Below are 25,364 nucleotides of genomic sequence, written 5' to 3'. Positions count from 1 at the left end.
GAGAAATTTCTTTCTCTTTTCAGTAGCCTAAGGCATCTTGTCCTTGAAAACAAAAACATTCACATCACGATTTCAAACTTTATTTTATAACCATGAAGATTAAAAAGTTCCCTCTTTTTCTGAGGAAAGTTGACATTCTCACATAACACTCTTCCATGAGTCAAACGCTTAAAAGAAACACCAAATACCTCAGTGCTTTCAGTGCAGTCATGTGCTGGCAGAGTAACACATAGAAGATTAATAAATGCTGGGCTAAAAACGATGTGATGGAGTCTTGAGGCTGACACTATAACTTTGTGAGCTGGAGGTTTGAAATAGGCCAGCTCTCCAGAGAACAGCTCAGAGCTGTGCAGGAAGGGCATCAGTGTGAGGGAAGATGTGCTTGGACATGGCTTTGGGTCCCTGGGGAGCAGCCACTGCCTGGCACCAGCCTGCGGCGTGCTGGCCTTGAGCTGATCAATGTTAAAATCCACTGACAGCTCTGATGAGTCGTGTCCATTTAATTTCATCCCTTCTTAGTTTGGGGTGCAGGTTAATTGGGATGGAAGCAGAAATACACATTTCTGAGGAAGAATTTTGTAAGAGTATAGAATCGCTGCAGTCCTCTCCCCCTGTGTTGAGGTAGCATGAGGTGAATACAAGTAAACACAAAATCCCCAATGTTGCTGGCTATAAAAAGTGAAGAACTGGGTTGACATGGGATTAAATGATTCAGTGCATCTCTTCAAAAACTTCCCCATGGTGATTCCTCCATCATGCAAAGGCAAAGCATTCTCTGGCCAGAAGCTGGAGCTGAACTGACTATAGCGTTCTGGACTTTTTTCCAGGTGAATCATGGTAGTAGGAAAGAAGGAAAAATTCAAGGCAAATAATTTTTTTTCCTTATGGAAAAGGATGGAGTCCTGCTTAAAGCTTTTTGAGATTCATTTTCAGATTTGAGTCCTTACTACTGTGAAAAAAGGTGTGCTGAGCAGCAGGGTCCACTGAAGTTAATCATTAGCCCCATGTACCTCTCTAATAGCAGAGATGTGCTAATTAAGGAATCAACCTCCAAGTCTTCTAGGGAAAATGGACTTTGTTGATATGGTTTGGAATAATATAACAGTACTTCCCTTATGCTAGGAGCATTATTCATCTGCAGAGGCTTCACAGCACTCCTCTGAAGCTGGCTGCTAAAGACGGGTCTTGCAACCCCCATTTTATAGATGGGTACAAACCAAGCTCAAGGGGTACAAATGAACAGCCTGAGATCACTGAGAGCACAGCAAGAATGCTGCTTCTAAATTTTTCTTACTGATTTACAGCTCTTAATTTTACTACTAATGAATAGATCCCATGATTGGCTGTGAAATACTTTCAAATAGAGGGAAAAGATACATCTACACAGAAAGGAAAAGAAAAATATATATTATTTAAGTGAGGATGTGGGATTTCTTTCTTGTTTAATATACAGGAGATGGAAATAAGAATACACAAACCTTCCTCTTGTACATGACTTTCCCTAGTAAACAGGGGTTTCTATTCTATGTTTCTATATAAATTCTATGTTTCCTTCTCTTTTACTTAGAAATCCATTCTCTCATATAAACCTGGTATGTTTTTAAGTTGGATTTATTTAACATAAAATAAATAATAAAAATAATTTGTTTTTCTTATCAGAATAAAGCATCTTGGTATTTAATTGAATAGTATAAATAAAACAATATATTTAACTGCTTCAAAGTGCACACTTCCAAATCTATTTTGTTTAGTCTGTGCTCAGAACTGGATTTTTTAGACAAAGGATATAAATTTTCCTATGTTAATCTTATGTCAATTCTTCTATAATAAATTAGAACACAGGACAGAACATAGGAGAGAACAATAGAATGTGTCCCTTCTGTTTAGATTTTGGGTGAAGGTTTCTTTCAGAGACTTTTGGGTGACATCTAGTGGAGATTAAAAAAAATTTTAAAAAGCATTTGACGGGTAAGAAAAAGAAACCATTTCAGAAAATAACTGAATGGTGTTTTCTTCACCCTATTTCAATACTGAATTCTGGTAACAGAGTTCAAACATTATAACAAGTTCTAACTGTGTTTTATTCACCCAAGCAATAGACACTCATGCCACAGACCTGGGATTTGTATTTTCAACTTTCTTCTTATCAGAATTAAAATACTATAACTTCAGTTAGACACCACAAAAATGATTATTAAATAACCTACACTTTTTTCCAAATAAAATTTATCCAAAAAACCCTTGAGTCATTGTTTTCGAGGTTTGTTCTTTTCCTAGTAAAAGTTACAATCTTCATACTCACCGTCACAATTAATCAGTCCAACATATACATCTAATTTCTTGCACTTTATTATACATTCCAGAAAGCACATGCCCTATTGTTTAACATTAAGTAAAAATAAATTTAAAATAAAAAAAAATTAAAATTTACAAGTTCCAAATATAATATGAATGTTACTATAATATTGTCTCACATTAATATTAATATTATTTAAACTCTACTGTTTAATGTTACTACAAAATGTACTTTTTTTTTTTTTTTATTACCAGGACAAAGTTATTTTGGGGACAGATTACCCTTTTCCACTTGGGGAACTGGAACCTGGAAAATTGATTGATTCAATGGATGATTTTGACCATAAACTGAAGGTATGATTTTTACATTTGAGGGGTTTTCCCTCCTTTTTAAGTCTCTGTTTGAGATAAACCACTGAAAAATCAGTGTAGTACACTGATTTCTGCAAAGACTGGAAGAGACCCTTTGGTCTTTTTGCAGTAGCCCCTTTTAAAGCACAAGTAAAAGTACTTAAGTTAAATATGAGCTAAGCACAAACATATATATGTGTTTTGTTTTCACAGGATAAACTCAAGGCTGGAAATGCTCTGGAATTTTTGGGTCTTAGCAGAAAACAATTTGAATAATTATGAAGTATTAAAGCAGCTTCAGAAATAATATCCTTATATTTCCATTGGCCTGTGCAATTGTATTCATGAAAAATAAAATTGACTATTATCTGACAGTATCCTGTTATTTCCAAAACAAAAGCAAGGGTACTGGAAATGAGTATGCACAGGTATTGCCTGAGGATTTAGGCTGTTTGTAAACAATTCTGAAATCCCTGCTTTCATAATAAAGGAGAGATTTCATCTTTTGCAGTTGTAATAAGAATCTCTGAACTATAATCAATGCCATGCTATTAGGACTTGATTCTCAGGAAGGAAAGAGCAGAGAAAATTATGTACCCACTACATTTCTGTCTTTGTTATGATGGACAAACAGAATTTGAAAGAATATTAAAACAGAATTTAAAGAATTTTGATGCCCAATAAAAGGCACTATTTGCTTTTATCCACTGGTAGAAAAAGCAGCACACCACACTCAGCTCAGCACTGCAGGTGCACTCGTGCTTTGTCAATGTTGTGACAGGATGGAAAAGGTCTGTGTGGGGACTTTATATTTTAGCTGCCACCTACACCACTGGAACTTATTCATCAGAAACAATTTAAACAATATGGTTGTAGTGCAGAAATAATGTATTTATGTGGGTAATACATGGTGTGCCACTGCCACTAGTAATAAATACCAGTGTTTGGCAACAGTATGGGTTAATGTTCTGTTCCTTACAAAATGCTTACTAAAAGTAAGGATTTAAAGTATACTTTAAATGCTGAAGTGATAATGCTCCACCTAGCTTGAGTCCTGCTACAGGAATGGAAAGATGCTTTGCTTTATAGACCATTGATTGAATCAGGTTTTCATTATTATCCAGTGAGTGCACAGGCATCCTCCCCCCAAGAGAATTCTGTAGCAGTCAGAAAAATGCAGATTAGCACTTACAGACCCTGTTCTCATGGGAACATTGGCTGGCTATGTGTGGTGTCACCATTCTTCTGCTCACTCTTGAAATGTTCCAGGCAAAACAGTATTAGACAGAAGTTGTTTTCAGCTCTGGCCATAGCTGTCACAGACTGAACCTGAGGGATGTTGAACATCAGTAGCTCCTGCTGATCCCAGCCTCCACTGGACTGCAAAGAAAGCTCTGTCCTTCTTTATGGTGTCAAACTCACCCAAAAAAAAAGAATTTTTTGTTTTGGTTTGTGAAGTAGTTGGAGCTGAAGTAGTCAGCAGCTCAGAGGTTTAGAATACCAAGTTTTTATGTAAGAGGGAAAGAGGAGCCAGGAAACAGCTTTAACAATATTTATTGTCCTCAGGTTCGCAAGACTTCTGTTGATCTTTTTTATTTAAATATCCACATGCAGGCATTGAGTTTTCAGCATGTATGATTTTTCAACCAGGTTGTTTTAATTACATTTCAGAGTCAAAAGGCAATTTCATTCTCATACTTCTCTTCAGTATACATGAATCTCACAGATATTTAAATGGATTTAAGAGGAAAATACATTGTGATTCGTCCAATACATTTTAATTGGATTAATTCTTAAATTTTTTATTAATGAAGCCAGTTAGGTTAGTGAAAATGCAATGTCACATCTTTGGGGACCAAGGTCTGGAACCTCTCCAATAGGAAGAACAGTGTTTAATTACCTTAACCTGTGACTAAATGGGTGATTGCAGTACCCTGCATGGGAGATAATTAATGTGCATACCCTTCATAAATCATATTCATTATTCACTGTCATTATTTAATGATATTCTACCTGTTCCTGATATGTTAAGATTTTTAAGACAGGGATATATATATATATAATCTTCCCTCCATCTTTTCATTTCATTAACAAAGCTAATGTAAAATTCTAATTGCAGTCAGATGAGAACATTCTTAATACTCTTTCACCAATTACTGCAGGAATAAAGAATCTGTTTAACACCCAAACTCCATGAGATTTACACTGTGATTTAAACAATGAGATAAAACATTGTACCTCAATTGTTACAGACACAAAAATATGAGGTCGAAGATGAGCTAATTACATGAGAAGTCTTTGAGGTTAAATTTCCTCTGCACACGCAGGATCTTAAAGATGATGTACATTTGGGAAGATCAGGCAATTTGTGTCTGTGCTGCATTATACATCTGTATATTTCATGAGTATTCTGTTGGGTCTAGTTCTAAGATTACAAATACTTGTATAAAATTGGCACTGAAGCTGTAAAAGAACTCATTGTGAAGTAACTTCAGGCGAACAAAACCCCTCCAGCCTGGTTGTGGCGTGTACTGAACATGAGCAGAACACTCAGAGCTCCCATTTTCATCCATGGTGATCAGAACTTTAAATACCTTTTTGCACCCTTTGAAGCCTGAATCCATAAACTGAACCCAGTGCTGACAATCCGTACCTGAGTGCCCAGGGAGAACAACCTGCACACTGCAGGAGCACCACTGACATGCTCATCTGCAATGACACCAGCTCCATCATTTTCTTGTGCATTTCTCAAGTGTCTGCGTGCTGATACTGCCAGCAGACAGGAATTTTCTAGGAACCAGTTGTGCATTCTAAACCTTTCCTTTCTTCCTCCATTTCCACGTCCTCTTCCAAGTAGGCTGTTCTGTGATTTGCTTACATTAAAAAAGGAAGCCTTACTTCTAACATTTTTATCTTTCACTTCATTAAGCATAAATGTGTCCAGACCGAGATTAGATATTTGAGCTATCGTATGATACAGGTTAGCACTTATGGGGTGCTCAGATAAAGAAATACGTCTTCTAGGGAAGTGGTGGAGTTAGCGTCGCTGGAGGCATTCAAGGTGTTCCACCCTGGCACTGGGCGATGCGTTCACTGGTTTATAGGGGTTAGAGTGGCGGTACTGGGCTGACGGTGGAACGGGATGACCTCAGAGGTCCCTTCCAGGCTCCACAGCTCCATGACCGCCCGCTCCCGTCCCCGACGCGCCCTCACCCCGCGGCCGCCATGGCCGACCCCTCACCCCCTGCAGGCCACGTGACCCGCCCGGCGCGCGGCCGCCCCGCCGCGAGACTCTATGGCGGAGGGCGCGCGCGAGCCCGGGAGCTCTCGCGAGAGCCGCGATGGAGGCGGCGGGAGGAGGCGCCGGAGTAGGAGGAGGTGTCATGGCGGCGGCGGGCGCGGGCTCCGTGGGGTCCGCGGCGCGGGGCGGCGGCGGCTCCTCGGCCGCGTCGCGCTGGTTCTTCAGCCGCGAGCAGCTGGAGAACACGCCCTCACGGCGCTGTGGCGTGGAGGCCGACAAGGAGCTCTCGTACCGGCAGCAGGCGGCCAACCTGATCCAAGACATGGGCCAGCGCCTCAACGTGTATCCGAGCGGGGCCGGGCGGGACGGGCATGAGGGCGGCGGGGGCCGCGTGTGGAGGGGCGGCGGGAAACCCTTTCCCTCGGGTGGGAGCCCTCCCCGGGACCCTTGCCGCTGCTCCGCAGCCCCGGCTGGCGCTCCCGCGGGATGGAGCCGTGGCCTGAGGCACAGAATGGGAGGAGGAGCCTGGCGAAGCCCCCGCGCCGCGCTCTTTGTCGGCGGGTGAGGGACTCGGCTCCCCACCTGCCCTCTCAGCCGCGTTTGTGGCCGTGGCTGCGGCTCGGGGCACTTCGAAAGTAAATCCCAGTTGCCGTTTCCCCCGAAACGCGCAACTCCTCTTTAGCCATTCTTTAATGTGATTTTTAAAAGGAAAAAATAATAAAAAAAAAAATCGATCAGAGCAAGGCCAAACCCTCAAATCCCTTACTGAAATAGTTGAACTGGAACAAAACAAAAGCACTTGGGAGAGTGTTTCAGTGTATGTCGCCCATTGAGGAGTTTTCATTCCGTGGGTGACTGTGGGGAGCCTGGCGTAGGAATCTCCACATGGTCTGCGAAGCAGATGGGAAGGATACGTGTTAATATCAGTTAAGGATGTGTTAATATCAGTTAAGTTCTGAAGTGTCACGTCCCTAATCCATTTTCAGCTGAAGCCGGTATGTTGAGAGCAGTGATTGATGTGGAAAGCGCGTGGCTTTCAGTTCTTGTAGACAGTCTTCTTAATATGTAGTGTTTCCTTCATTTAATCTTTCAGATCTCAGCTTACGATAAATACTGCAATTGTTTACATGCACAGGTTTTATATGCATCATTCCTTCACAAAATTTAATCGAAATGTAAGTATGACTTTATGTTTGGTAATAACATGCCCATAATTTTGGCAGTTGTGACTGAGAAGTGTTATATGCAGGAGTGTGAAGTGTGGTTTGTTTTTAGGCATTCTAGCTTCTTATCAATGGTTTCGAAGCAGTAACGATACTTGTTTTCAACTTTGGATTACTTTAACTAGCGGCAATTAGATTTTATCTTCTGCCGTCGAAATAAAAAGGCACCATCAGCAAGCACATTTCAGATGTGTGAAGAATACATTTAGATGTATTTAGATGTTTCAAATGTGGTTGATGTTTATGTGCTGAAGATTGAAAGGCTAATGTGTAGGAACACACATTTTTCTTGGTGAAGTCAGTGGAAGTTCTGGCATGGTGTATCTGACAGTGATAATGTGGTTATGTGATGTATCCATGTGGATTATGTAGCTGTTCCTGAGGCAGTGTAAATTCTTTCGGCTAGTCTAGTCTTAAGTGGTGTGATAAATCACATTAGACAAGAAAAAATTTTGCATCTGATGACAAGTCATCTTGTTTTACCTAATAAGCTGGACATGTTGACTTTGAACTCTGAATGTGTTGTTAAAAACAGAATATTTCAGTAAAAATTATACGTATTATTGAGGAATATTGTAACAGGTATGGAACTGGAGATATCTTGGAAATGTCAGGCTTTTTTTTTTTTTAATGTCCAATAATGATGCAGTAGGTGGAAAAATAATAATATAGTAGCCTAGGTGTTCTTGGGGTTTGTTTGTTTCAAGGAAGAACAGTTAATAGTGATAGTGGTTTGTCATTAAATGTTAAGGATGAGTTTTCTTAGGTCTTTTAATGACAAAATAAACATATTGAGGCTGTGACAGATGTTAGGTCTAAGTCAGAGCAGACCTTTATCTACCAAGGGGTAGTCTCTTGTAAACCTAGCAGTGTCTGCAGTTGGGGCAGGTACACAGTGAGGTGCAAGGAGAGCTCACTCTTCTTTCTGTCATGCATTTGTTTATTATTGTTGGCTGGGTAAATGGGCATCTTATTTGGTGTCTATTTAGATGGAAATGCATATTCATTTGTAGGTACATATCATAAGTATGTATAAATATTTTTCATGCAAAATCTGAGCTAAACTCAAATTTCCAGCAGCTTGTTAGCAAAGCTGCAGTATTCATCCATACAAGTTTCACTTTCTCCCCTCCTGCTGCTGTTCTGCCCACGTAGCAGTAACCTGGAGCTGGTGGAAGACCAGCTGGTGAGGCATCCAGAGTTTTCTAGGACTGTGAATGGCTTGTGGGCTTGATAAACTGGAACTGCTTGGTGTGGAGAGATGGCTCAGTGTCGAGCTGCTGTGTTTATACCCAGCATACCTGTTCTGTCACCTGCTGGAGTACCCTTTGTACTGTCAGCTGGTAATCTGGGCTGGATTTAGGCAGCAAGAAGCTTTGGCTGCTGTGTTGGAGTTTTCACTGGATACTGGTAAATGGCAGTCACTTGGAACTGGCAGCACAGTAGTGTTTGAATGTATAGTGCTCTTTGTATGAAAACTATGGCTTAAGTTAAATTAGGAGTCTTAAAATTTGCAAGTAAGCTATGTAAGGGCAGAATGCCATGGAAACTGCAACAATTACAGGGGAGGGAAGTGTACTGTTTAATTAATTCTCAGGTAATAATGTTCAAAGTTAAAAGCAAGTGAACTCCAGGTTGTACATCAGTACTGATTCTTGCTGAACTCCTTTTTGTAATTCTTAATGGGCAAAAAGCCAGAGAGTGGCTTTGTGCATGTACTGATGGGCAAGAGCATTTTCTTTTTACAATTCTGTAGGGTTAAGAGGGTCTCAGTGAAGGGAGTCACTTTTAAAATACTCCCAGAGCATCCATTAGGTCCTCTGTAGAGAAAGCAAAAGCCAAGAACTCTAATAAATAATCAATATCAAATCTCCAAGAGTACTTGGAACACTAAACAATGCCAAGAGTATTCATCTCTGCAAGAAGAAAGTAACCCTTAGAAAGGAATAGTAAGGTACTGGCAGTCTCAAAGGTAAGACCTAAATAAGCTATCCTACAGCATATGCAGTATATCTCTACTATTTCTTTGTTGTGTGCACGTGGTGCTGTTTATCCATGGCAGGAAGGAATCTGTATGCTGGGGCTAGAAAATTAGATGGCCATTAGTCAGAATGCCTTGTGATCTTCAGCTGAAAAAATGTGGCCTGTGTTGTTTTGTTTTATTGGTAGATTAATGTTTTTAGTCTGGTTATAAGCATTTGCACATTTATCATCATGTTTAACTGCCAGGTTATACAAATATACATGTATGTCATGTAGGTGACATGCTCTTAATTGTTAACAAACAGGGCTTCTACTGGAAGCTCAGATGCTGAATAGATGTTACCTTAATTTTATGGGGTTTTTTTTCTTCAGTATAAGTTACTGCTAAACCATTTTACAGGCTTTCAGGAGTTTGAGTCATCTGTGAACAGGGAACAGAATTCCCAACAGTATCTCCAGTCTGTAGAGCCACAGGGGTGGAATGTACCAGCTGATGTAGTCTTGGTTCATTGGGAATGTATTACATGTACTGCTCTAATGACCAAATATCCCTTTTTTGTGAAGTTTCTGTGAGCTAGCAAGTCACTTATGAGTTGCACTGGATTACCAACAGAGTACTTGCACAGAAGAAAGAAGAAAGAATTGAGGTTTTGATGTTGCAGTCAAGACAGGCGAAGTCCTTGTAAGATTGCTGTGCCCCAGTGAGGATGGAAACTTGCTTTACTAATTCTAGGAAGCAGAATTGAATTCCCTGACTACTAATTTCCCTGGCTATGCAAATGACAGGAGCTACTGTGGATCTCCTCAGCACAAATTATTCTTTCTGCATTGCTGACCAGGGCATAGGAACTTTGGGTTACTGAGTATAAAGTTAGTCACTTGCTAATATTGGGATGAGGAGGGAGCTTGCAGGCTTTTTATAGACAGTACTAGCCTCCCTATTATACTTTAAAATATCTTCAAAAATAAAATTCTTTTGCAAATACTGTTTCTATAGTGCTTGGGTGTGTTACATTGTTATATAGCAAATAGTTCTTTTAGATGCTCATTCCTCAGTGCATTGATTTGAAGAACAGAAAGGGGGGAAAATGCTTCATAAGCTGGCAATGAGAGGTAAGGCATTCAAATGGTAGCTGTAGTTTTTAAATATAATCCTTAGAAATCATGTGGAATACCAAACAGCCAGTTGAAAATAGTCTTGATGATGTCAAGGGGCTTTTGTGACATGCAGTGTAGTGAAGAGCCTAAAGAAGGCTGCATGAGGAATTCTTTTCCTTCAAGTGGAAGGTAGGTGAGTTGTGTGGAGGGTGTTTTGTTTCCAGTCCTTCTGCATTCCCTTCCTTGTGCCTTGTCCAAATCACAGTATTAAAGAGATGACTTTGCAGTTTTGCAAAGTTCTTGAAACTTTCATAATACTCTTCAAGTTCCTGTGAGGCTGTTTTGGGCACTTCAGTTCTGGTTTTAATATTGCAATTTAACATATTTGCTGTTTTTATGCAATGTGAGCTCCTGGTTATAATAAAAAAAATTCCTCACAGCTCTTTGTGTTCAAACTTGAAACACAAAAAAACTCATAGACTGGAAACAATGTCTTAGGTTAAACTGGATCAAATCTAAAAACATACAAATATTGGCATTAGAAGGGAGAGGGAGATCTCAGAGAACTACATGCATGCTGCTGATGTGTTCTGAGATTTTTCTGAATGCCTTTGTCTTTACACCTCCTTGAACTTTTGAAGTGAAAAAGGACTTGTACCACAGTTCCAAATGAAACTTGCTGTATACTGGTTTTGGATTGTGTTAACAAGGCTCTTATGTTTTGGGGTTTTTTCCTGTTTCTGTGGGACTTGGTTTCCAAGATCTCAGCTAGTAATAAAGTGGGATTTAATATCATATATCACATGTTTTTCTGAAGATTTCTCAAAGTTTTTAAGACTATTTTGGGTGCATAGCGTATAATTACTCTAAATTATTTTGGTTGATATCAAATTAAGATATTTATATATAGGAAATGTATTATTGCTTCGTCAAGTACGTTTCTTTAATTTTGCTTTTTTTGTTCCACTTTGCTTGAGTATTTTGCCATTTTTGGTAATTGGAAATGAATGGAAGCATTTGAGTAACTTTTCCACTTATACATTTAGCAGGGTGTGTTCACTAAAGCTACATTTGTGCCAAGTCTGGAATTTTACTTAGGATGTCTATTTTTCTGAATCAATACCAAGGGAGCTAAAAATAATGGCCTACTCTAAACTGGGAGTGAGAACCCTTGTCCTAGATAAGTCAGAGACCTGAAATTCTTTGGCCAGAAGCCAACACTTCTTTTTTTTTATAAGGCAATAGTTAATTGGGCTGTAGATAGATTTCTGACAAAGCAGAGTTAAGTGACAGTTAATCAGCTTGACTTAATCAGCCTCCAGAGCTATGTTTTGTGTAAGGTCTTGGAGACCAGAATTGTGTGGAGACTTCTTGGCCAGATGTGATCTCCTTCAGTAAATCAGAAGAGATCCTGAAGTCAGCCTGATGGTGCTTTTTTGGAAAGAACTAGAACTTTGGTGCAGTCAGACAGAGTAAGAGTGGGTGAGAATTTGCTGATGATTGAATTGTGCCGTCATTGGTGACTTGGTTCAAATAATGCCTCTGTGAAATGGAAACGTTTTCAGCCATGGCAGTTGTTGAAAATTGAGTTCTGTAAACTACCTTTATATGATATGTGTGTGTTGGGTTATGTCTGTGTGTGCTGACATCATCTGCATTTTCTGCCACTTCAGTGCTGTTGATACTCTCACAGAGTTTTCTGAACTCCAGAAAGTGTTTCCATCACATTTACTGTTTAAAAGTTTAATCTCCCAGTGTGAGACACATTTCAAGTAGTATGTCCCTGGCAAAGAAAATTCCTTCCAGAATTTCAAATCATTACTTCAAGCAATGGGGATAGGAATCATCAGAAGTATTAAATGACAGTGCTAATATGGCCTTGTTCAGCAACGCTTCACTTTGGGTTTTTATTTCATTTGTTCATCAGGCTTAGGTTACAAGATTCTTAAAAAGAAAACAGGGATTCTTGTCTCCCTGCTAAAAGAATTTGCTCCCTGTGACTTGTTTTGGGTGGTTGGTTTTTATAGACTGAGATTTTTTGCTAGATTTCTCATGGCACACTTCTACTCATCAAAGGGTATTGCCTTACCAGGGTGTCAATTTTCAAGTCTGCCAGCTTTAAAGTTTTACTTAAGATCCAAGCAGACATTTCAAAGTGATTTAAGGATGCAAAAAGTATTCTGAGTACATTTGAAAGCTTCTGAAATTTAATCCCTTAAATGCTTAATTAGTTTGTTGTAGTTTGGCATATATTGTAAATTTTTATACCAAATGTTTCATTTTGGCATAGAAAAGGGCTGCTTACTGGCAAAAAAAGCAAATTTGACATTGGGGAGGCTATGCCTCCTATTTAGCCTAGTTCTGTTTGGGCACTGAATCAGTGAGAAATCCAATACCTGCACTGCTTGCACCATGCATTAATTAAATACTCAGGAAGCAGCTATTTCAGTCTCTGAATACATGCTTTATACTGGCTTAATTTTAACCATTTTGATCAGCTTATGTCTAGATGATTTCTAGTACCATTTTAATTCCTGGTTAACATGGGCAGCTTTTGCATGCAAAGAGAACCCAATGCATCAGTGATTTGTGGTTTGCTGTGTTCTGTCTGCACACATCAGTTACTCTAGCTGACAACAGGCACCAAAATTCTACTTCACAGCTAACTCTTAGGTGATACTGAACTGCTACCTTATGACACCTAGAGTTGGATAAAAAATTTCATCTTTAAATGTAATGTTTAGTCTTTACTAACATTTGATATAAGTGGTGTTTTACAAATTCTTATGCTTTGTTCTCCAAGTGCTGCTGTGCATATAGTAAAGTTTCTAAGAATATATGTGTGTATATATAAATTTTCTTTTGCTTGTAGAGCTTATGTTTATATAGCAAGCTGTTTTTATTAAAGTTCTCTGCAAAGTTTCTCACTCTTTGGGAGAATTAAATGCTAGCAGAACTTGTGATCAGCTGTTTTAGTGAAAAGATGGTGTAGTGACTCGCTCTGTGCAAGAAATTGGATGAACTTTCTCACAAAGTATATTTAACTTGAAACAGCCTGTTCTACTGTGACTAAGTCTTCTGGGCCAAAATATTTTTTTTTATGTTGAACTAGAATTAGTTTGACCTCAGACATCTTACTCACAAATATAATTTAACATTATGCTACTCCTTCCCTGCACTGCTGAGAGGATTGCATCAGTTACAAATTAAAACATGACTAGTTATGTTTTTGTTGCCTTGCATGACTTTGAAACTGGGAAAAAAAGCCACAAATCCAGCTTCTTAAACTTTTTCTATGCTAGTTTAGACTTCATAGAAATTCAAATCCTGCTTGTAAAAAGTTTAAAAATACACGTTTTTCTTCTCCAGATAATGTCTCCCACGGCATTGTTTTTGGCTGCAAAAGTGGAAGAACAGCCACGGAAACTTGAACATGTTATTAAAGTAGCAAATGCATGTCTTCATCCTCAAGAGCCACAACTGGATACAAAGAGTGATGTAGGTGGAAGTTATGGTTTCAAAGATACATGGTTTGAAATATGACATTTCATCTAATGATTTGTTACATTGTCTTGCTGGGTTATTGCTGTCTGGAGCCTATTAAAAAAAAAAGCCTTTGTTTTTACACTGTATAAGTCTTTCTATTACTTAATGCACTTTCTTAAAGACTCACTTATTTGTTATGAAACTTGAAGAGATTGCTCCATCTTGAAATTCTTAGGGCACCCACCTGACCTCCCAAAAATGCTTTGCTGGAATCGATTGTCTGAGATCCAGACTAAGTTAATCTTCCAGCGAAAGGCAGGCAGGTGGACCTGAATTTGTAGCAGTGCTTGTACTTTTGGAAGAAAATGACTCCAGTGTGAAGTGTTGTGAATTGTCAGTGCTCACTGGCTGGGTACTGGTCTCGTGTGGCCAGTGCTGTACCAGAGGGAGTGTGTGAATGAAGTTCTGAGGCAATCGATGGCTGTGTCTTCACCTCTCTGCTTGTTTGTTTCAGGCATACCTTCAGCAAGCCCAAGAGCTGGTTATACTTGAAACAATAATGCTTCAAACTTTAGGTATGTCTTTCTAAATACCTCCTGTGCCACTAACTTGCCATGAAGAAAGAGCTAATGGGACCCAAATAACTGGATTTTTGATGGGCTATTGGTCCACTAGAATTTAACCGTTTTCCTGTGTAACTTCTGACCTGTGAATTTAGTTTTGTGTTAGCATTTCTGCTGTGTTCACTGCAGAGAAGAAAGGTGTGTCTGTACTTGTGAAAGAGATCTTTCTGACAGTTTGAGTTAGAAGTGTGTAGGCTTCCAAATAGGTTTTACTCCAAGTAGTAATTACATTGACATTTCTTCCCATAAAGTAACATGGTGTTGTAGGCTGTGGCTGTGTGTATAAACTGAAGCAGTTGGAAACAGCTTTGTACCCAGTGCTCTTCCCCATTCTGCCTTTCCATAGCAGGATATTATGTAATTGAGCAGCTGCTGAGTTTGAACAACACAAGTTGTAGTGTAACCATTTAATGGATTCAGATGATTCCAAAATTTGAAGTGGAATGTTCTGTCAAGGCACTCTTCTGACTGAAATACCACAGAGACAATTACAGCTAGAGGCCTGAGAACACTGACTTGCTCAGATATTCTTAAATACCACTTGGGGTATTGTTAAAAAAATAGCTCACAGTAGTGACCTAATTCTTAAAACAGTGTCATAAACCAAGAACTGTTTCTTAAGTCACTGATCTACAAATGGACTTAATTCTGATTTCATACATGCAACATGCTTAAGTGCTAGAAATCAATGAATTAAAGTATACATGCACACACATATTTCATTGTGTTTGCAGTACAGTTTTAACTGACAAATTTTTAACTTGGTAGAAATTGTTCAGATATATTCAGCTTTGAAAAGATAGTAATTTACCAATTCATGTGTGTACAGGATTTGAGATTACTGGAGGAATATTTTAGTGATGGATTACAAAGTGGCTTTACCATCTGCCATTCAAAAGTATGAAAAGGTAAAGAAAAAAAGGCACTTAAATTGTGTTACTTATTCTGCAGTGCAAAGGTTTAGCAAGTATTTTAGGTCTGCGGGGAAACTTCAGGGGTTTGCTTTTTATTTTACAGATGCAAATGTATAATTCTAAAATGTATTTGTAACTCCTCAGGTTTTGAGATTACCATTGAACATCCACACACAGATGTTGTGAAATGTACACAGTTAGTGAGAGGTCAGTGACTTTTAACCACTTCTGTAAGTCCTTTTTTAACTTTCTAGTAAAATTTGAAAGTAATGTCTAATATGATTTTTCAGCAACTATGTTATCCAAGTATGTGTAAAATTAATTATTAAAAGTTTGATTTTAACCTTTAGAGATTCATAGAGTCCAGTCCTCTGTCCTTCATAATTTTTTTGTTTTCTTATTAGCTTTGATTTTAATAGTACCTGTTCCGTGTGTTCTGGAATGACAGAAGCAGTTGCAAACTGATTGGCCAGGTCCGTAGTGTCATTCTGAGGTGATAACTTTCACTCTGAAGTAGTTTTACCCATTGATGGCTAATGCCAGCTTTTTGTTTTAGAAACTTTTCAAAGGTAATGGACTGAGGGATAAAGAGAGTGCATAGCAAGTTGGCTGTCACATGCAAATAGGTGTGACTAATTGTTTTTCTGGAGCAGTGTGTCCTTACTTGTTCTGGATGGTAGCACAAAACCCCAAGCCTTTAGTTAAACATATCCTGTACCTTGTATGCAGCTCACTAGTGTGACTGTCTAGAAACCTGTTTTGTTCTCTGTATTTTTTGTGGCATTTTGGCACATCTTCTTTAATTCCTGAATTGATTTCTTTTGGAGCTTTAAAAAAAGATTAAAACACCCCCTTATAAGATGTAGGATGAAAAAAATTAGGAATCAGTTCTAAAAGCATCTAAATTAAGCTTTTCAGTTTAATTATGTTTCTTAAGGAAAAAGTGTTGTAAAATGATTAGAAATGTTAGTCATTAGCTGGTTTTGCAGTGAAAAAGGCATAAGTGCTTCGAAGTTTTCGGTGTTTTTTCTTCTCCCTCTAAAAAATACATGAAAGTTAGGTACAGCCTAATCCTGTTAACTAGATTTGGTCTGTAGTAACTCTGGAATTAATGGTGTTCTTTTAAGGCAGAGTGTCTTATTGCTGTAGCTTCCTGGTGTAGTGTCTTCAATATTATTGCTATCCTTGATATGAGATAATGATTCTCTGCTTTCTGCACAGATTTGGTTGTGACTTGGTGCATGACTCCAGTTACACCTGAAGTCTCAATAGTCTGCACCAGCTGCTCTGTAGAGTTTTGCTTTGGTTTTTCTTAGCTGTTGGTCACTGTAAATGTGAGCACATTTTTCTGTTTTGGGGAGCCCCTGTGCTTCTGTTTGGTGTTTGGGGCTGTGGGGAGGGGTGGGGGCAATGTATCACCTCAAGATTTCCACATCAGTGTGTGTCACTCAAGCTTACAGGCACACTGCTACACAAAGTGGATTTCCTTTCATCAAGGGTAGATACCACTCTGAGGCAGTTCAGCTTTTCCCTCTGTGTTCTGTAAGCTAATTTTTTGTACTGACAAAATTCATACTTTGAAGATACTGTGAATTTTTTAATTTGACATCTTTAAACTAATATTTAATGTCAGCAGGCTTCAAAAAATACTTAGAAGTCTAAAGTGATGTCAAGTCTTGAAATCTGAAGACTTCAGTGAGGGCTGAAAGCCCGTGTAGCTCAAGGACTGGTGCACAGTGAATGTAATGTCTGATGTTTGAAAACCTGCTCACTGAGGGAGGTGTGCTCCTTAGTGTGTGTGTATGGAATCCTTGGGAGCATGTGTCCCTAGGAATGGTGTAGAATGTGGGCACAAGATTTGAGTACCTCATATTAAAATAAGAAAAAAGGAACCTAATTAATTCATTGAAACATAAGGCATGAAATGTGAAGTCATGCGTGCAAGTCAAGCAAGGACAGAATAACTGCCATGGACCATTGGTTTTGTGTTGAGAGGACAAAGAGATGGGCCCATGGGCACAGTGATTATCTTCAAAGACACGGTGGTAGTTTTCTACCCTGAACATTTATTTATTGGACAGTGTGGGTTTTCAATGTCAGTAGATGCAACACTTAGAGTCCTGAAGCTTTCGAAATATACCTGAGATTTGTCAGTGTTAAACCTTTAGTGTTAAAGGGATTGACTGAGAGGTTAGAGAAATCCAAGGTTACTTCATCCAGTTCTGGTAACGTCATCTTGGACAAAAAGCACCATTTCAGAAGGCAGTGATACCTTTTTTGAATAAAAGTGATAATCCAAGCCTGTTGTAATTAAAACCTCGAACTGCATGTTTGGAGAGAGGAGGAAGGAAGGAATGTAATGTGTGACTATCAAAAAAGAGGCAGCAAAGTTAGCTGAGGTCTGCAAGTGTAGACTTGGGGTTTGTGCACTGCATTGTCAGGTGGTGAGAAAGGGCCCTTTGGCTGACTAAACTGCAGTGCCTCAGAGGATGGCTGATTCTCTCCATCACTTTTTTGCTGTCTTGCATCCAGGGTAGTTTGTTTTATGTAGTCACTCTTACCTGTTATTGAGCTGTAAGCTATCCCCTTTAAAAATAAAATGAAAAAATAAAAACCCAGGTTGTGTTGATGATGCTCAAAAATTTCAGCCAAGTCCTTTGTCAGAAGACTGTCTAGTCTGGCAGTGGCACACCATAATCAATTGCTGGAAGCTGAAGATGAACTAGTAAGTTGAAATTGGTGCAAATAAATATAATTGCTTCAACATACAACTAAAGAAAGAAATGAGTTCTTCTCTAAGATTGAAAGCCTTTTCAAAGGTGTTATTTGACAACACAGATCCTTGCAGAAAAGGGGTGACTGGATGGATAGATAATGATTCATGATGTTCAGGCATACAATATCTATTTACTCCCTCTGTGTTCAGAGACTCATGGGTTAATGAAATTGTTCCATCTATGCAGTTTGGTCAGTATAGCAGACAAGGAAAATGGTGTGGGCTTAGTATTTTTTCTGCACCATTCTTCCTCAGTGTCAAGAGACTGAGAAGAGGAGACAGGACCATCATTCCTTAGGATCCCACAGGTCCAAGGAATCTGAAGGCAGTGGATATGTGAGGGCCTGTCAACAAGCTTCAGTGCCCATTCCAAGAATACTCCAGTAGTGAAGAGAAGAAAGGAAAAAAGAAAAGGGGGGGAAAAACCCCACCAAAACACCAAAAACTGTTCTGGCTTTGAACCTTGCTGCCTTCAACATTAGCTGAACGATCAGCAGTGAAACTGGCCTGGTGCCAAGACTGTGGCACGGTCCTCTTAAACTGTGGTGCAAAATCAGTGTGTTCTCAGCCTGCTTATGGTGAAACCTGGAATCTGTATCCTCATCTCCATCTTGGGAAGTCTTCAGTCACTCCTTTCTCTGTGTTGGAACACAGCCTTTTGGAACTGAAGATGAGATCTCAAGGATTTCTAGGATTGTTCTCGCTACACTGCAGGTTATCAGGTATCTTGAACACCCATGATCCTTACTAATCTTTTGTGGAAATTGCACTGTCAAATCCTTGAAATATCCCATAGTATCTGTGTGCACATGCCATTGCTTAAATCAGGCTGAGAAAGACAAAGTCAGCAGAAGAGGAAGTGAAAAATGCATCAGCTTTTTCAGAGGCTATTCTCATGAGGAAAATTTAAATCTTAATGGTGTGGAAAGATGTGAAACACGAGCTGCACTCCAGCACTGCTACAGGCGGCCTTCCCATTCTGAACTTTGACCTCAGGCTTTTATGGGCCTGTTCCCAAGCCTTCAATACTTTGAAGAAAGTAAAGCCACCAGGACTGCTCAGACCTGAATGCCTACACCATGGCCTCCTCCAGCCCTTTCCAGATACAACAGGCACCCTCCAGCATCCCTCTGCTCAGAGCCTGGGGCTTTTTGCTTTTGCCAGAAGGACTTCAGCAAGTTTCTCTCTTCTGATGCTGACTGGCTTATCTGCAATCTCCTCTTCCTGGGGAATGCTCACACCTTGTCAGGGTCCAGGCATAGCCAAATATCAGCTCCTAATGGGGACTTGGCAGTCACGTCTTCATGAGCATCCCAAGATCCAAGATAAGCTGTGTTGAGGAAAAGATTCAGGTATCTTGGAATTGCAAGCAGTTGAATTGTGTGGCTATGCCCAATAAAAAGCTTTTTGGTTTCCAGTTGGCAGTTTCTTGGAGACAGCCTTTCAGGAGCTGTGTCAGACAGCAAGTCCTGTTTCAAAATATTAATGACTGTTTCACTGATCCCTGTCTTATGGCTGCTTCTGCAGCAGCGAGACAGGATGGATGTTTTAAATCACTCCTGAATGCTAAAATCTAAACTGGTCATTCACGGCTGGTGTCGTAGCCATCGGTCCTGTGGCTTGTGAGTTATAAGAGCAGCTCTGCTGGCTTGTTTTAGCCTCTGCTTCAAGATGATTTAAATTTTGGAGATGCACTTTCCACTGCTAGAATGGGAATAAACCACCAAAATATAGGAACCAAAATTCATTAGATTCAGTTTCACTGATGGATTCTGCTAAACCAAAGCTGCCCTACATGGAACAGTTTGGGACAGATATTTTCAGTTGTGCCTTGTGTTATCAAAGGCTTTAGTTGTGAGCTGAAATTTCTTGTTGCTTTTGGCAGTAATTATTCTTTAGCTGTAAATAAGTTGAAACAGAATCATACTACTTATAGTATAGATTTATTTAGCACAGTAATTTTTGATTCCGGCTAAAATGTGTGTTTCAAGATGTGATTCTTTTCTTCCAGGTATGTGTTTTGATTTACTCATCTTTCAAGCTGATGTTAAATAGAAGTTTTCTGGCATCTGCTTTTCTTCCTTATTCAAAAGAGACATTTCAGTGAGAGTAGAGATGCTTCTTGGTCTTGCTCCTTTAATTCAAACATGTAACTTACAGAGTATATAAATCATTGAAGATCCTTTAGGCATTGCTTTGATGAAAAATGAAGAGCAAGACATCAATTTCAGTTTTACTCAACCATTGTGTATTTTTATTTGTTATGACAGTCTCATCTCACTTTTTTTTTTTTTTTTTTTTTTTTTTTTTTTTGGTAATTCCACCTTATTTTATTTTGGTTGGGAAGGAGAAGTTGAACTCCTTAGTTTTTTGGCATGCAATTACCATTACAGCATGCAAACTAAATATTACAGCATAACACATTGTCAGTTCACATTTTGATTATTATGGATTAGTAGAATTTGTGTGTAGAAGCAGATCCTGTTACCTTGCAACTTCCACATTCTTCTCAGATTATGGCACTACCTGGCTGTGTGGCATAAAGACAAATCTGAATTTTATTCCTTGGCAATTATTAGAAGTTGATTTAAATCACGTTTTAATATGCTTTTTAATAACTAAATTTTAAAAGCCACAGTAGTATTTCTCAAACTTTATAGAAATATTATTATTAAAATTAAAGTTTTACAGTATTGCCTTTGATATAAAATTCAACACTACGCTTTCTGCAGGTAGCACTGATTTCAAGTGATAGTGTCAAAGTAAGAATTCAATGAAGGCTGCATTCAATCTGCGGTTAAACCCCTTGTGCCCAGCTATTCCATTAAATGCATGTTACAGTAAGTTCTCTTACCTGAGTGAGGAGCATTGGGGTGTTACTCTAGGGTTCAGCACTCTGTGGCTGTAACAGCCCAAGTCAGTTTTTCATTTCTGGCATGTTGCAGTCCTGTGGTTTGTTTCAGTATTTTTTTTCTGACTAACTCAAATGAATTTGTCTGTTTCCTGTCGAAGCTTTGCTGTAGGTTTAACAAATAGAGAGCAAAATGTTATGACTACAGTGCTCTTAATTAGAAGGAGCAGAAAACTGATTTTTTTTCCCCGCGTAGGCTGGGGGCTTGCTGTGTTCCAGGGCTTTGGGAGAGAGAGGTGGCTGTTTCCAGGGAGGTGGGAGGGTGTCCTGCCATGCTCCTCTCCAAGAGCAGGATGAGCACTGTGCTGGGAATTGGCTGGGACTGGCTGCTTGGTGCAGTCCCAGGTGAAAGCAGGGATCCCCTGCAGGTGAGGCTGGGGAAGCAGCGCTTCCCAGAGGAGAGTGCTCACCTGTCAGGGGTTGGAGGGATGCATCTGCATCAGCAGAGAGGAGCTGTCCTGTGGGCTGTGCAGGGGGAGGGAGGGGCACTGAAAGGAATGACAGCTGCAGCTCCAGTACTGAGTGTGTCTCAGAAAAGGTTATTTTAAAGGCTATTTAGCTAAAGCCAGATCAGTACTTTGGAAATACCCAGCAGTGATTTTTGGAAGGTAAAACTGCTTAAATTTTGGGATGAACCTGACAAGTTTGTGCAGATCTTTAATCTCCCTGTTTTTCTTTTCTTACAGCAAGCAAGGATTTGGCACAGACATCCTATTTCATGGCTACCAACAGGTTGTTATCCTGAACCTCTTTGTTGCACTGTTGTAGCACACTATAGCTTCCTTTACTGCAGGGCCCCCTGATGTGTCTTACCCTTGTTGCAGTGGGGGACTGGGCCACCTCCAGTGGTGGTACCTCCCCACCTGCAGTGCGGTGTATTGGACAAGGGCCTGACGGCACAAAGGGCTTAAATGCACAATGAGAAGTGTAGTGGTGCTTTCTGATGACTTTTTCTCGATTGTGAGTGCATAAGTCTAAAATTGGTAGCCTGAATAGCAGCTAAAGATTACAAAGAGATAAACTTAACCTAGAAATCCGAGCATCTTGGTAAGTACAAAACTATTTTTAGTTTACACTTGTAGTTAATGGCAGTTTTCTCTTAACTTTAAGTATATTGATCCAGTCTTAACTTATAAAATTCTAGTGGGCCTAAGGTATTTTCAACTAGCTGATTTTTCTTTTTAGATAGACTAGTACTAGCCCAATGTTATTTCTTTTAGAAACAGCTCTTTAATCTTAATATATAGTTTTAAAACTTAAGTACTTAGATAAATTTTATAGTTCTAGGATTTCAAGTGGGTGTTTTGTAGACATAGTCTGTCATAGAAAGAATTAGAGAGCAGACTTTAGTCTTGATTTCTTGATTACTTCAATTTTCCTCTTGCAAAACTTCTTTAATCTTTATTTAAGAGGATTACATTATGTGTAGATACCGTTTTTCAATGGTATCTGCTGCTTATTAGAACTGTTCTAAATAAATAAATCCTGGTGGTTCCTTGATGGGCAAGATTCTGTACTTGAGCAGCTGTTAAGAGAAGTTATGCTAAAGCAGTGAAAGTGAACCAATGTATTTGTGGTGCTGGAAGCTGAAGACAAGGTCACAAATGCAGGCCTGGTGAAAGCAAAGCCCACAAATAACTCACCTGGCTGCTGTGGAACTGCTGGGGGTCTTCTGATTGTCTCTTCAGAGACTGCACCGTCAGCTCTGTGCATTCTACTGCAGAATTTTAATTCACCATATTATACTGCCCTTTTAAGTACTTAAGTACAATAGATTAATTGGTAAATTTATTTACTGTTCATCAGGCTTTTAATAGCAAAAACAAACTTTTCTACCAGATAAATGTCCTGCCCTTTGTTTTCTTAGGGCAGTAAGATATCGTAGGAACTTACTCAACAAAATGTTTAACTGCTGTTGATTGATAAGCTATCTCATTCTGTATGTTAATGGTTGATTTGTTTGGGTTTTCTCTTTTACATGTTTGATTTCCTTTGGTTCCTCATTATGAAATTTGTGCAACAGCCTTCATCTTACCACATTCTGTCTTCAGTACAAGCCCACAGTGATAGCATGTGTGTGCATTCACTTGGCCTGCAAGTGGTCCAACTGGGAGATTCCAGTATCAACTGATGGAAAACACTGGTGGGAATATGTAGATCCCTCAGTTACTCTAGAACTACTAGATGGTAAGTTACGCTCCTTTCTCATTTTGTGGTTCAAGGATTTATTCATGTAAGGATGGAGCACAGTATGTAGTAAGAGCTTTCCGCTGAAATTAAGTCTCACTGACTGTGTGTGCTGTATCTTCAGTGAAAGAAAGGGATAGGAGCAGGGAGAGCTTCTGAAGACAAACTTGGTTTGGCTGTTGGCTGGGGTGTCCATATATCTTTTGCTGGCCCAGGACAGAATCCTGATTTTAAATGCTTTTCAGAACCAAGACAGAGATGGAAATGTGTCAGTGCAAATTCGTGCAGTCCTAATTGTTTCAGGTACCTCAGTGTTGTTTCAGTGACAGTGTTGATAAGGCTGTACATAAAATTGCCATGCTTATGAAGGCAGTTCTGTGTTAACACTTTGGTGTAGCTTGTGGGATCTCAGACTCTTGGTAAGAAGAGAGCATATGCCTAGAACACTCTACACCTAGAATTTTACTGTCTTTTAAGACAGTATTTACTACAGTGGTGTCTGAATTTAAAGGCCAGATGTGCTGTTGTAGTGGAGGTGGGAGCTCCTGGGGCTTTCAGATCTGTGTTGGACTTTGTTTATCCTGGAGTGAAACATTTGTTTCACAGTAGTGGTGGAGATCTCCAGGCTTCAGATGGCCCAGCATTGACTCTCTGTGCCTGCTGCTTTCCTCTGCTCAGCTGTTCTTTCTTAATGGCACTTTGGGGAGGGAGGGTTTGACAGTGAGAAATTGAGTAGATGTCATGTGAAGCACAGAACTAGAGTGAGCTTCAAAGCACAGGTTCAAACATCTCTGTCTTACCGGGCTTCTTTAAGCTGTAGCTGCAGTTCCAAACATCGCCCTGGCTTCCTTCCCACCTGCCTGTGGGTTTGTGGCATGGTTTGGATTTGTAAAATCCCCTATGGGAATGCTGTGAGCTCCTTGTGAACATCATTTAATCCTTCAAGCATTTATGGAGCTGGGGTGTTTAATAGACCTGGATAGACCAAAGAACTGAGATAGTTTTGCACTTGGGAGCAGGTTAGGTTATAACTTGTGTGTGGAATTCTGGAGAATCCAGTTCTTCCAGGTCTGTAAAAGATGTACTTTGCATTCAAATTCTCACTGTACCCAGTTATTTTTAGCTTATGACTAGAATTAAGTCTCAATGAAAAGTATTTTTATTTGCAGCTGATAAGCATGGAGGAGACCTGTGTTTTCCTGTGGGCATACTAATTGTAAGGATCTTCGTTTTATTAACACAGTCAGCTACTCCACCTTGAACATAAATTATTTCAGAGCTTTTGTTTGAAACAGAATCATTCCAAGGGTCTGATGGCTGTGGTTTGTACAGAACTGATACTGGTTGTTCCTGAAGTTTGATGGAACAACCATCAACTGAAACAGTGACTTAGAAATTTTTTCTTTCAAGGAAACTTAACTCCATGCAGAAAATGTACAGGCTGAATGGCAAGTATGTTATTTTAGAAACTGTTGTTTCTATAGTTCTTGGTGTAACAAATCCAGGTTGTGCAAGAGTAAAAACAAAATAATATATTTTTTCAAAATGTGTCCAGTGGTCAGAAGTCCATCCCAGTGGAATCTGTAGACTTTTTTGTTTAACACTTGCCTAACAATATTTTTATTAAAATACTAATTTAGCTCATGCACAGACTGTAGTATCTGCTGCAAAAGCTTTATGACCTTAGACTAAGTTTTACCTGTTTATAACACAATCAGGTGTAAAAATGGCTTTTCTTTTTCTTATTCAGAGCTAACTCATGAGTTTCTGCAAATACTGGAGAAAACACCTAGCAGGCTCAAGAGAATTAGAAATTGGCGGGTAAGAAACTTTCCTGTAACAGTGTCTAGCAAGCAGAGATGAACTTCTAGGAGAATTATGAACCAGGGGAAAAAGTTTAGTTATGTTGTACTTGCTCTTTATTCCTGAGTCTGGGTTAGGATGTGGTGAAACCATGAGCCAGCTTTTATCCTCACCTCTGAGCTAAATTTGCATGGACTGTACAAGTATTCTAAGCTGTATTTTCTCACTTCTTTCTTTTTTGCTTAGGCTAATCAGGCAGCTAAGAAACCTAAAGGTGATGGACAGGTATCTGAGAACTCGCTTCTTGGTTCATCTTTGGTCCAGAATTCCATTTTGGTGGATACAGTTACTGGTGTAGCTGCAAACACAAGTTTCCAAAAACCATCAACATCATTTCCTGCACCAGTACCTCTGACCTCAGGAAGTATTTCTGTTCCAGACAGTCACGCACCTGAAAATTTGGCAATATTAGC

At 39.4% G+C, this 25,364-nt stretch overlaps 2 protein-coding genes across 13 annotated transcripts in view; both read left to right on the top strand.

Moving 5' to 3' along the window:
* The window catches only part of ACMSD (aminocarboxymuconate semialdehyde decarboxylase), a 35,156-nt gene extending 31,557 nt beyond the window's left edge, over nucleotides 1–3,599 (top strand). For all 3 annotated transcript variants that reach the window (XM_058839345.1, XM_058839344.1, XM_058839346.1), the window contains 2 exons: nucleotides 2,551–2,649; nucleotides 2,860–3,599. In XM_058839345.1, the coding sequence (XP_058695328.1) occupies nucleotides 2,551–2,649; nucleotides 2,860–2,922 (162 nt within the window). In that variant the 3' untranslated portion in view covers nucleotides 2,923–3,599. The remainder of the gene's footprint in view (nucleotides 1–2,550; nucleotides 2,650–2,859) is intronic.
* A 2,388-nt stretch (nucleotides 3,600–5,987) lies between these two features.
* The window catches only part of CCNT2 (cyclin T2), a 26,057-nt gene continuing 6,680 nt past the window's right edge, over nucleotides 5,988–25,364 (top strand). For 3 of the 10 annotated variants that reach the window (XR_009277730.1, XM_058839725.1, XM_058839724.1), the window contains exons 1-9: nucleotides 6,008–6,229; nucleotides 6,981–7,062; nucleotides 13,561–13,689; nucleotides 14,192–14,252; nucleotides 15,359–15,421; nucleotides 21,588–21,633; nucleotides 22,925–23,088; nucleotides 24,839–24,909; nucleotides 25,138–25,364. The exon at nucleotides 25,138–25,364 is cut by the window's right edge and continues 920 nt beyond it. Coding sequence is in view for 8 of the 10 variants with exons in the window: in XM_058839725.1 (XP_058695708.1) it covers nucleotides 6,030–6,229; nucleotides 6,981–7,062; nucleotides 13,561–13,689; nucleotides 14,192–14,252; nucleotides 15,359–15,421; nucleotides 21,588–21,633; nucleotides 22,925–23,088; nucleotides 24,839–24,909; nucleotides 25,138–25,364 (1,043 nt within the window). In the remaining 2 variants the exon portion in view is untranslated. Of the gene's footprint in view, nucleotides 6,230–6,980; nucleotides 7,063–13,560; nucleotides 13,690–14,191; nucleotides 14,253–15,358; nucleotides 15,422–16,654; nucleotides 19,343–20,722; nucleotides 20,831–21,587; nucleotides 21,949–22,924; nucleotides 23,089–24,838; nucleotides 24,910–25,137 lie in introns of those variants that run through there. The other 7 variants (XM_058839723.1, XM_058839722.1, XR_009277731.1 and 4 more) reach the window with 6 other exon arrangements.

Source organism: Poecile atricapillus, chromosome 5 (genome assembly GCF_030490865.1).
Source record: "Poecile atricapillus isolate bPoeAtr1 chromosome 5, bPoeAtr1.hap1, whole genome shotgun sequence".
In the NCBI taxonomy this organism is placed as follows: Eukaryota; Metazoa; Chordata; class Aves; order Passeriformes; family Paridae; genus Poecile; species Poecile atricapillus.
The sequence above is the reverse complement of the archived record's forward strand: the minus strand, read 5'-3'. Positions and strand labels throughout refer to the sequence as shown.